General features: G+C 44.4%; 1 protein-coding gene across 1 annotated transcript; it reads right to left on the bottom strand.

Moving 5' to 3' along the window:
* Window positions 1-479: 479 nt before the first annotated feature.
* LOC311137884 (ubiquitin carboxyl-terminal hydrolase 37-like) lies at window positions 480-5,156 on the bottom strand. Its single transcript, XM_084172490.1, has 8 exons — window positions 5,063-5,156; window positions 4,835-4,971; window positions 4,600-4,699; window positions 4,388-4,467; window positions 3,895-4,175; window positions 3,381-3,466; window positions 2,628-2,763; window positions 480-957 (listed from the first exon to the last, which is right to left on the bottom strand). The coding sequence occupies exons 1-5, from the start codon at window positions 5,123-5,125 to the stop codon at window positions 3,896-3,898; spliced, it is 660 nt and encodes a 219-aa protein (XP_084028616.1). The 5' UTR covers window positions 5,126-5,156; the 3' UTR covers window positions 480-957; window positions 2,628-2,763; window positions 3,381-3,466; window position 3,895.
* Window positions 5,157-11,603: the final 6,447 nt, after the last annotated feature.

Below are 11,603 nucleotides of genomic sequence, written 5' to 3'. Positions count from 1 at the left end.
GGGCAGATATTTATGATGTACGCTACTGAAAAGGATGCTCATGCTAGTGTTGAAGAGCAAATCTCCCTTGAGCCGCATGACTGACAGACCATTACATTTACATTTTAGTCATTTAGCAGACGCTCTTATCCAGAGCGACTTACAGTTAGTGAATACATATATATATATAATTATTTTTTTCATACTGGTCCCCCATGGGAATTGAACCCACAACCCTGGCGTTGCAAACACCATGCTCTATCAACTGAGCTACATCCCTGCCGGCCATTCCCTCCCCTACCCTGGACAACGCTAGGCCGATTGTGCGCTGCCCATGAGTCTCCCAGTCGCGGCCGGCTGCGACAGAGCCTGGATTCGAACAAGGATATCTAGTGGCACAGCTAGCACTGCGATGCAGTGCCTTAGACCACTGCGCCACTCAGGAGACATAGCCTGGATAGAGAGTCATCATTTATGGTGGGGGGAGATCAGAAATCAGATTCGTTAAGTTATTATTTTATTTTTTGACACAGCAGTGGGAATATCGTCAGGGAAAGACATGAAGAGGGGCAAACATGGGGGTGTTGAGGCTGGGCTGGGGGTGTGAGGCTGAGCCAGTGCTGCCCCTGTTGAGGCTGAGCCCCGTGCTGCCCCTGTCGAGGCAGATCTGAGGGTGTTGAGGCTGGGCCTGGTTCTACCCCTGTTGAGACTGGGCTGGGGGTGTTGAAGCTGGGCCTGGTACTACCCCTGTTGAGGATGGGCTGAAGGTGTTGAGGCTAGGCTGAGGGTGTTGAAGCTGGGCTGAGGGTGTTGAGGCTAGGCTGAGGGTGTTGAGGCTGGGCTGAGGGTGTTGCGGATGGGCTATGGGTGTTGAGTCTGGGCTTGGGGTGTTGAGGCTGGGCCAGGTTCTGCCCCTGTTGAGGCTGGTGCTGGTGGCCCTATTAGGCCCTGTGTGCTGGGGCCTGCTGCTCTCCTGTCCTGAAGGGTGAAAGGAACCACTTACTGTACATACAGTACACATACAGTATCTCACAAAAGTGAGTACACTGAAGAAATTATACTTTGCTACAATGTAAAGTAGTGAGTATAACAGTGTACATTTGCTGTCCCCTCAAAATAACTCAACACACAGCCATTAATGTCTAAACCGCTGGCAACAAAGTGAGTACACCCCTAGGTGAAAATGTCCAAATTGGGCCCAATTAGCCATTTTCCCTCCCCGGTGTCAAGTGACTCGTTAGTGTTACAAGGTCTCAGGTGTGAATGGGGAGCAGGTGTGTTAAATTTGGTGTCATCGCTCTCACACTCCCTCATACTGGTCACTGGAAGTTCAACATGGCACCTCATGGCAAAGAACTCTCTGAGGATCTGAAAAAAATAATTGTTGCTCTACATAAAGATGGCCTGGGCTATAAGAAGATTGCCAAGACCCTGAAACCGAGCTGCAGCACGGTGGCCAAGACCATTCAATGGTTTAACAGGACAGGTTCCACTCAGAACAGGCCTCGCCATGGTCGACCAAAGAAGTTGAGTGCACCTGCTCAGCGTCATATCCAGAGGTTGTCTTTGGGAAATAGACGTATGAGTGCTGCCAGCATTGCTGCAGAGGTTGAAGGGGTGGGGGGTCAGCCTGTCAGTGCTCAGACCATACGCCGCACACTGCATCAAATTGGTCTGCATGGCTGTCGTCCCAGAAGGAAGCATCTTCTAAAGATGATGCACAAAAAAGCCTGCAAACAGTTAGCTGAAGACAAGCAGACTAAGGACATGGATTAGGAAGGAACCATGTCCTGTGGTCTGATGAGACCAAGAAACTTATTTGGTTCAGATGGTGTCAAGCGTGTGTGGCGGCAACCAGGTGAGGAGGACAAAGACAAGTGTGTCTTGCCTACAGTCAAGCATGGTGGTGGGAGTGTCATGGTCTGGGGCACAGCATGAGTGCTGCCGGCACTGGGGAGCTACAGTTCATTGAGGGAACCATGAATGCCATCATGTACTGTGACATACTGAAGCAGAGCATGATCCCCTCCCTTCGGAGACTGGGCCGCAGGGCAGTATTCCAACATGATAACGACCCCAAACACACCTCCAATACAACCACTGCCTTGCTAAAGAAGCTGAGGGTAAAGGTGATGGACTGGCCAAGCATGTCTCCAGACCTAAACCCTATTGAGCATCTGTGGGGCATCCTCAAACGGAAGGTGGAGGAGTGCAAGGTCTCTAACATCCACCAGCATTGTGGCGTCGTCATGGAGGAGTGGAAGAGGACTCCAGTGGCAACCTGTGAAGCTCTGGTGAACTCCATGCCCAAGAGGGTTAAGGCAGTGCTGGAAAATGATGGTGGCCACACACAATATTGACACTTTGGGCCCAATTTGGACATTTTCACTTAGGGGTGTACTCACTTTTGTTGCCAGCGGTTTAGACATTAATGGCTGTGTGTTGAGTTATTTTGGGGGGACAGCAAATTTACACTGTTATACAAGCTGTACACTCACTACTTTACATTGTAGCAAAGTGTCATTTCTTCAGTGTTGTCACATGAAAAGACATACTCAAATATTTACAAAAATGTGAGGGGTGTACTCACTTTTGTGAAATACTGTATATAGAAACACAAGAATATAGATGGCGAGAGTAAGCAGTACCTGAACATATAGAAGAGCAGGTAAGCACTCCGGGCTCTAGTCCTCAGCACAGTGGCTTCATTGGACATTGACACCTGGCTATCGTTACAACAGAACCAGTTTCCACTGGCATTCAGGATGTCACTAATGTAGTGCCCTGTGGAACAAGGAAGACAGACTAGAGGTCAAGGGTCAGGCTCTTGTGGGTAATGAAGTGTGTTGTACAAGTTAACATTTAATATGGGAGGTATTTTATCTGTTACGTGTCAAGTTTCGAAATCAGAGATAAACAAATACACGTGGCATATAATTAGGCATGCCAAAATATGTTGAATTGTTAAAAGACTGTAAAAACACCAGCAAATCAGCTCCAAGTGATTTTCATTTTGGAAATCTGTTGCAATGTATTCCCACGCACAATAAAGAGATGTATGTGACTGTACACAAATGTAAGCAAGGTTTGAAATGAGTCAAATATTATATCTGCTTGGGCTTCTTGCGGCCAATTTGCAGTCTACAAATGATTTGTAATTACGTTCCGGACCCCTGCCCATCTGGGGAAGAAGAAAATAATTGGTCCGCGGCTGAATCTAGTTGATGATCCCTGCCCTACACCCTCGATCATTTTCACTCCCTCAGCTTTGGGATACTTGTGTATATGGCAGAGGCGCACGTGAACGCGCAAATGGAGAGCTGAGGAGAAGGGAGTGATTTGGGATTCAGCCTAAGTCTTATGTACTGTGTATCTGCATGTGTGTGTTTTAAGGTATTTACTTATCGGAGTTTGCGAGGCCTCCCAAATGAGAGACTACGCCAGTCAGCTGGTAGTAGCCATTCACTGACTTCACTGGCTGCTGCTTCTGTAAGAAAACACTTGTGATCATAGGATTTTCATTTCCTCTACAGTCCACCACACTGTCTACAGTCTACTAGTCTACTGCAGGAGGTCTACTACATCTGTACTCCTCATAACTATCTCAGTGTTCTGTCATAACTTATTTTTCACTGGTTTCTCTCTCTCTCTCCTCACCACTGAGGCTGTCTGCAGCACTTTCCCTGGTTCCTGGTCATTTGAATCTGAGGGGTCAAATATACATATAAAGAGCTGTGAAAAACGTGGTCACTTGTCTGAATTGCTCTGGTCTAAAACAGCTCAGATACATCACTAAATATGTCTGAGAAACATTTTAATTTGCAGCTTCTAGCTTCTCTGTCTGCAGGACCGTTTTGGGAGTGGGTGGTTTGTGTGGTTTTGGAGCAAGAATAGTGTTGTGGTGCCATGACCTACCTTAACAGCAGAGGGCACTGTCTTTGGCCTGTCCAGGTGGGCTGGAGACTTGGCTGGTGAGGGTCTGGGGGCTGGAGACCTGGCTGGTTTTGGTCTGGGGGATGGACACCAGGATGCTGGGAGCCTGGTTGGTGAGAGCCTGTGGGCTGGCACTGTGCAGGGGTGGCACCATGTCCCAACAGAGATCAGAGAGCCTCAGCTCTGGAGGAAACAAAAGAGGAGCCTCCAGCTTCTCCAACCCCCCAGGTCCTCCAAACCTCTTCAGATGCAGAACCAGCACACTGCCCAGAAACATAGAGGGAGAGAGATTAACAGACAGACAATGAAACCAGCCAACAAAATAACAGATGAGTGAAATGTGTTTGGTGGTGCTCATCCCTAAGTCCTACAACCTGCTCAGGAAGGTAACTACTCCTAAAGGCTCAGGACACAAGGACCACTCATTTCATTAAACACTGCCAGTCGTATGAGAGGTTATAAAGGGGCAACTCACAGAGGCAGTGTGTGGAACTGCTCCACCTTTGAGGCCTGGAGGCCTTTGCAGCCCTCACATGTGAATTCAACCTTTTCGCCCTGGGTTAGAAACAAAAGCATTACAAAATGAATGATACCACTACAATAACAAGATACATTATTCTGAGGCAGTGGGCAGCTTGCCCTGGGTGTTAGTCTCTACCCTCAAAGTGCTGAGCCCTAAGTGCTGACCTTGAAAGTGTGTGCTAGGCTGCTCAGCAAGGTGCGCTCAGGGCTGAAGTCCAATGAGAGGTGGTTGTAGTCCTCTCTGGTGGATGACTCGCGCCCACAGCTTCAGAAGCAGGACAAAGAGAAGCAAAATGCATAAGGTCTCTACAATGTTTCTGTTATGCCATGTGTTTTGTAATATTATTTTTAGAAAGATCATGTTCCCAGTAGATACATTAGAACCAATGGGAGCTCTTACCTGGTACATGTGCGCACCGACACAAGCTGGAACTCCAGCTGCGAAACAGGGCAGGTATAGCTCACCCCGACCATCTTCAGTGTCATGCCCTCCTCCTTCAGCTGGCACAGCATATTCACAAGTAACTCGTGTGCGTCCTATGAGGAAGAAGAGAAAATCAAATTATGAAGAGAAAATGAACCCTTGCTAAAAGAGCGCTCGTACAGAAGAGAGTAGCGCCTCAGTTACCTGTTGCGAGTCCCCCAGATACTTCAAATCTTGTCCTGACAAGGAGTACTTGACCTTCCACATGAGGACTGCTTTTGAGGCCTGGTTTGCGCCACTGTCAGTGTCACTCCCTCCAGGAAATACACGACGCCGCTATTCTGGTTACTGATGGATTTATTATTCTACTAAATTCTCCACCGTCATCAATCCACCGTCGAACTGTTTAAATACATTTCAACACATGCACAAAACACAAGTTGGCGTTCACGTTACAGAAACCTTGCACGTAAATATGCGCTACAAATAATTAACATAATGAACATACCTCGCTGGCTGCACACAACTGAGAGGGAAATGGGTCCACTTAGAAACAAGAATACTTGTAAATAAACACGTCGTTAATTTAACTTATCTTTCAGAGTACTAAACTTTACCGCCGCTACTTTACCGCGATGTCTGGAACTTGTCACCACTAAAAGCGTCCCAACACAACATAGAATGTACAGATAGTTCCTATCACATAAATACAAGCAAAATCAATATTCAAAATACAAGTTGTACAAATAATAATGATATTATGTAAAACCTATTAATAATGACATGAATAACATTAATAATGACATGAATAACATTTATGGCAGTTAAACTCCCACCAAATCACATCCTTTGGGATTTCACCTCACAAAATAACCATAACATTCATTCTGCTTCAAGCAGTAAAACTGTCTTGTATACAGGCCTGTCAAGATAGACTGGCTTTGTAGTGCGTTTTCCCTGGTTATCTAAGGTTGAGTCACTAATTACAGTTTTACCTTTCTGACTCTTCCATCAGTGCTAGGGTACACCTGTGCTACTCTTGCTAATCTCCATTGCTTTGAATCTGTAGTGGACTTGATTCTTTGGATTCTGTTAGCCACAAAGACGTGGAATCGTCTTGCATCATTGTTTATATATCCAAGGACAACCTTTGAGTCTGTCCAAAAATGTTCTTGAAGACCATCTATTTCAAGCTCCTTTCTGAGCACAACACTTGTCCTTGCTGCTACCACTGCTGCAGATAACTCAAGGCGTGGTATTGTGGTCACTTTGGTGGGGGCAACACGTGCTTTCCCCATGACTAACGAACAATGGACATCCCCATTGGTGTTGATTGTTCTGAGATAAGTACACTCCCAATAGCCTGTGACGCTGGCATCTGAGAAGTGGTGAAGCTCGTACTGTTTGACATCTATGAAGTTTGCTGGAATATAGCACCTTCTGATCCTTACATTAGACAAGTTTTGTAGATCTTGTAGCCAAGATTCCCACTGTGTCTTGAGCTCCTCTGAGAGTGGTTCATCCCAACCGGCCTTGTCTCGACACAGTTGTTGCAATATCTGCTTTCCTAGGAGAATGACTGGGGCTACGAACCCCAATGGGTCGTAGATGGAAGCTACTGTTGATAGCACTCCTCTTCTGGTCAACGGGTGTTCCTTGACTGTAACTCTGAGCTGAAAGTCATCAGAGGACACGCACCATTGCACTCCGAGAGCTCTTTCCATGAGTGGCTCTCCCAAAGCCATATCAAGGTTTTTGACACTTTCAGCGCACTCTTCCTTTGGTATTGATTTCAATACATGCTTGCTGTTGGAGACGAACTTATGTAGTCTTAGCTTGCCTGTGCTGCAAAGACCTCTTGCTTCCTTGATGAGTTGAATTGCCTCAGCATCAGACGTTACACTCACCAGTCCATCGTCAACATAAAAATTCCTTTGGATGAATTTAACAGCGTTTTGGTTAAATTGATCCCTACCTTTAGCGGCTAGATGTTTGAGACCAAAATTGGCACAGCCGGGTGAGGAGGCTGTCCCAAACAGATGGACTTTCATCCGGAAAGTTGATGGCGGAGACATCAGGTCACCATTCTCCCACCATAAGAACCTCAGGTAGTCTTGGTCTTCCGGTCTTACATGGAACTGATGGAACATTCGCTCCACATCACACATAATAGCAATTGGGCCCTTGCGAAACTTGCAGAGAACTCCCACCAAGGTATTTGTGAGCTCTGGCCCAGTAAGAAGGTGGTCATTCAATGACGTGTCTTGGAATCTTGCTGAGCAATCGAAGACGACGCGTATCTTCCCAGGCTTTTGAGGGTGGTATACCCCGTGGTGGGGAATATACCAGGCTGGATGATTGTTGAGTTCCTTTTCAGGAACCTTCTCAGCATCACCACGAGCAATGATATCTTTCATGGAGTTCATATAGTCTGAGCAGTATTTCTGGTCTCTCTTGAGCCTTCGTTCCAAGCCTCTTAGACGCTGAACAGAACATGACTTATTATTGGGTAGATTTGGTCTGTCTTGTTTGAAAGGTAAGGGCATTTCATAATGTCCATCTTGTTTGTGTTTGATTTCATCTCTCAGCTTAGTCAAGAAGTGGAGATCTTCCTGAGAGACGGTTGCATCTTCTTCAACTCTTTCACTGAAATCAGATTCTAGTACCTTAATTACATCATTTGGACTGATCATTTCCTTGATCTGAGTATTGCAAACATAGTGAACTTCACCTTTTGAGCTTGATTGTTGGTTTGGGTTCAGGTGTCACTTTCCTTACAATGATGCGGTGACTTACTCCAATTGCATCACTGTAGTGCTCTTGTGGGTCACCATAACTCACTATGCTCCAACCTAGATCAGTTCTCTGAGCAAAGGGTTCGTTTTCTTCTCCACATAAGACTTCTCTGGGCATTAGCGCTTGTGGGCAATTGATTCCGATTAGCAGACCAATTTCACATTCCTTTGGCGGTGCAATGTGTTCTGCAAGATGCTCCAAATGAGGCCATGCTTTAGCGGTCTCTGAAGTTGGAATGTGTGTCCGATTGGTAGGGATAAATTCACGAGTGTACGTTGTTGGCACTGTGATCTTCTTAGAGGAGAATAGACCTCTTATTTGTAGGTATTTGAGTTTTTTACAGGGTACAATTGTCCTTTTTGACGACATTGTAGATAGTTTCAGCTTCACTTGTTCCGTGTTCGTATCTAGAATGTTTGCTACTTCCTCAAGAATGAAGGAAGAATCACTTTGTGAATCTAGCAGAGCATAGACAAGAACTTCCTTACTTGAATCACTTTGCGTTGACACATAGACAGGTACTATCGCTGAAGTCTGTGTAGTATTGCCATCTTGCACAACTCTGTTGGATGTGGTTTCCTTGATAACCTATTGTGTTGACAGTAGCTTTCTTTCCTTGCCATAACTTATGTCTTTAGATGTTTCCCCTTTTGGTTCTTGTTTTGAGCGATCTTCGTGTAGGCATGTGGGATGACGTTTTGAGCAGGTGTCACAGACCATCCGGCTACTGCAGCTCTTGGATTGATGGCCAGGACTTAAACATCCGAAGCACAGTCTTTCATTCTGAATGAACTTGACTCGTTCGGCGACTGTCCTTTCAATGAATTTGAAGCACTTGTGTAAACTGTGTCCTAATTTCTTACATAACACACATGTGACTATGTTTCTCTCACTGATGTTAGTTGTGAAGATCTTGGCACCTACAGTTTGGTTCTTGATCTTTGCTTTATCAGGTTCACTTTGTCGTAATGCGTTGTAGGATGTTATAGGGTTGCACGCAATACTAGCTTCCATCGACAGGAATGTCACAAAATAGTTAAAGCTTGGGAACCTTCTGTGTTCCAGTTGGTATTGTGTGGCCCTTCGGTTCCATCTGCTACTTAACCAGTCGGGTAGTTTGGCAGCTAGTTTTTGATTCTCAATATCATCATTAAGAACCTTTAGACTCTCATTGTGAGCAATAGCGAATTCACAACTACGTAGAAAGTCTACAAATTTTCTTAAGTCTGCACTCTCCTTAGGAGCTAGTTTTGGCCAAGCATGTAATTTGTCTCGGAAGGCCTTGGCAGTCACAAACGGCTCACCATAACGTTCCTTGAGCAGGTCCCATGCTGCATGATATGAATCTTCTGAATCGATCAGAAAATAACCTTCTACTGCTTCTTTAGCTGCTCCTCCCACATATTTCTGAAGGAAGAAGATTTTCTCTGCAGCTGGAATATTTTTTCTCTCAATCAGTGTCTGAAAGGAAGACTTCCAATGGTTAAACTTGAGTGGATCCCCACTAAAAATTGTAGGCTCTGGAATGGGAAGCCTATTTGCTGATATAGCCTCAGCCAGGACTTTCACAAGCTCTCTTGTGTCGTTTTGAAGCACACTTCTTGGAGCCACATCCCTTAGTGGTTGTGGGTGCTGATACACAGGATTCACCTGATCAATTGGTTGCTCAAATGTAGGCAGCTCAGACTTATGTGGAGTAAGCCTTTGGTCTGGATACAACTCATTTTCGTCATAGACTTGAAGCCTTGCTCTGGCCGCGTTCAGTCTTTTTATCTCCTCTAAACGTCCAAGCTCTCTTTTTAAGTCTTCTACAGATCTCTTCCTTGCAGCATTCTCTTCTTGCTGTTTCTTTAAGAGCAAAGCTTCTTGTCTCTCCTTTTCTATCTTACGTTCAGTCTCTTCTCTTTCGCCTTGAAGACGACGAGTTACTGCAGCTACTTCTTCCTCTGCAACGATCTTCTTGTCCTCAACTTCAAGTCTTTGGAGTTTCTCTTGGTGGCACTCTTGCTCAGCCATAATCTTCAACACAGCCTTTGTGGCTGCATACTCAGCAGCGGCTTCTTGTCGTTTAACTGAGGATACATTAGAGCGAATGGAAGTGGCCTTAGAAGACTTAAAGTCTGGAGATGACACACTGGAAATCGTAGATGCGAATACGGAGCGTGCATCCGGCCAAATCAGTTCCTCCTTTGTTCCTTGAATTTGAGATTGCGCGTTGTGTACAACAATCTTGGTGACTGATATACATTTATCCAGCTTGCGGCGCATCTCGTGAGCTGGCCTGTCAATCCTGCGATATTCTTCATAAACATTATTCAGTTCAGATAAATCTCTTTGAATAGTGCTGCTGTGTTCGTGTAGGATGTTACTTGGATCTTGTTTTGTAACTGATTTCTTAGCCACCTTAGTTAAAGCTTTCCAGCGTTCATAAATGCTGTCAAAGCGAATTAGTAGTTCTTTTGTTTTCTCTTTCTGAAATTCTTTTCCCTTTTCCGTTAATGTACGGGCTCTTCCACTTCGTCGAGGCTCTTCAGACTGTACTGCTTCTTGTACAACGCTAGACTCATCTGTCTGCTCTGTCTCTTCTACTGGCTCTACGAGTGATCCTTTACACTGACTCTCTTTACTTCTATGTGATATATTAACTTATTTGAAAGTAACCTGTACACAAGACAGTTGTCTTAAATAAACAGTAGAGTTTACAACAAACATTTTACAAAAAGAAATACTCAAGAGAATAGAATATGCCAAGTTAAGTTATTGTCTTTGAAATTAACCCTTCAGAATAAAGGCAGGCATTATAAAGATTTTGAAATGTTGCAGAATCACTCAAAATAACAGCTTTCTTAAATGCACAAACATAAATCCTCTTCTTAAGTAAATCAATTACTTATATTCAATGAAATAAAGAATTATCAATATCGCTAAATCACTTACATTAATGTCTCTTAATATCTTGTTACACACTGTTATGTTACTTGGCTACACACAGCCCTTTGAAGTCCTTTATATTTTCCAATCCTTGTGTCACCTTTTAAGAACACAACTTAAGTGTCTGACTTACGGACGTCTTCATGAAAGAAAAAACGGATGAACTTGTGTGAGTCCTTTAACACTGAACAGTGGCTTATCTGTGAGTCCGTCTTGACGAGCCGTCTTGCAGAGCAGGTCAGGAAACGATCACGCAGACTCGAGTTCGACTATCACTCCCTCCAGGAAATACACGACGCCGCTGTTCTGGTTACTGATGGATTTATTATTCTACTAAATTCTCCACCGTCATCAATCCACCGTCGAACTGTTTAAATACATTTCAACACATGCACAAAACACAAGTTGGCGTTCACGTTACAGAAACCTTGCACGTAAATATGCGCTACAAATAATTAACATAATGAACATACCTCGCTGGCTGCACACAACTGAGAGGGAAATGGGTCCACTTAGAAACAAGAATACTTGTAAATAAACACGTCGTTAATTTAACTTATCTTTCAGAGTACTAAACTTTACCGCCGCTACTTTACCGCGATGTCTGGAACTTGTCACCACTAAAAGCGTCCCAACACAACAGAATGTACAGATAGTTCCTATCACATAAATACAAGCAAAATCAATATTCAAAATACAAGTTGTACAAATAATAATGATATTATGTAAAACCTATTAATAATGACATGAATAACATTAATAATGACATGAATAACATGTATGGCAGTTAAAGTCAGGTAGACCCGAACGGTGCACATCAGACAGAGACCTGTAGGGGAGACAGAGAGTAAATTAGCAGCTGACTGGATGGCGTCAACCTACTGGCGTACGGCTGAAGAGGCAGATGAGTATATCCAAATATTCTTAAACTAGCGGCACCCCATCATTGGAAATGATTAATTCGATACAATGCAATTTCACCTTTGAGGACGGACAATGAAGCAAAACTACAAAAATG

Source organism: Coregonus lavaretus, assembly GCF_964263955.1.
Source record: "Coregonus lavaretus genome assembly, chromosome: 12".
Classification (NCBI taxonomy): domain Eukaryota; kingdom Metazoa; phylum Chordata; class Actinopteri; order Salmoniformes; family Salmonidae; genus Coregonus; species Coregonus lavaretus.
The sequence above is the reverse complement of the archived record's forward strand: the minus strand, read 5'-3'. Positions and strand labels throughout refer to the sequence as shown.

Excerpts from the sequence above, each read along its gene's own strand:
- LOC311137884 (XM_084172490.1), bottom strand. The coding sequence starts at position 5,125 with ATGTGGAAGGTCAAGTACTCCTTGTCAGGACAAGATTTGAAGTATCTG. Across the intron at positions 4,972-5,062 it reads ATCTGGGGGACTCGCAACAG|GACGCACACGAGTTACTTGT; the intron begins GTAACTGAGGCG and ends TCTTCCTCATAG. Across the intron at positions 4,700-4,834 it reads TCGGTGCGCACATGTACCAG|CTGTGGGCGCGAGTCATCCA; the intron begins GTAAGAGCTCCC and ends CTGCTTCTGAAG.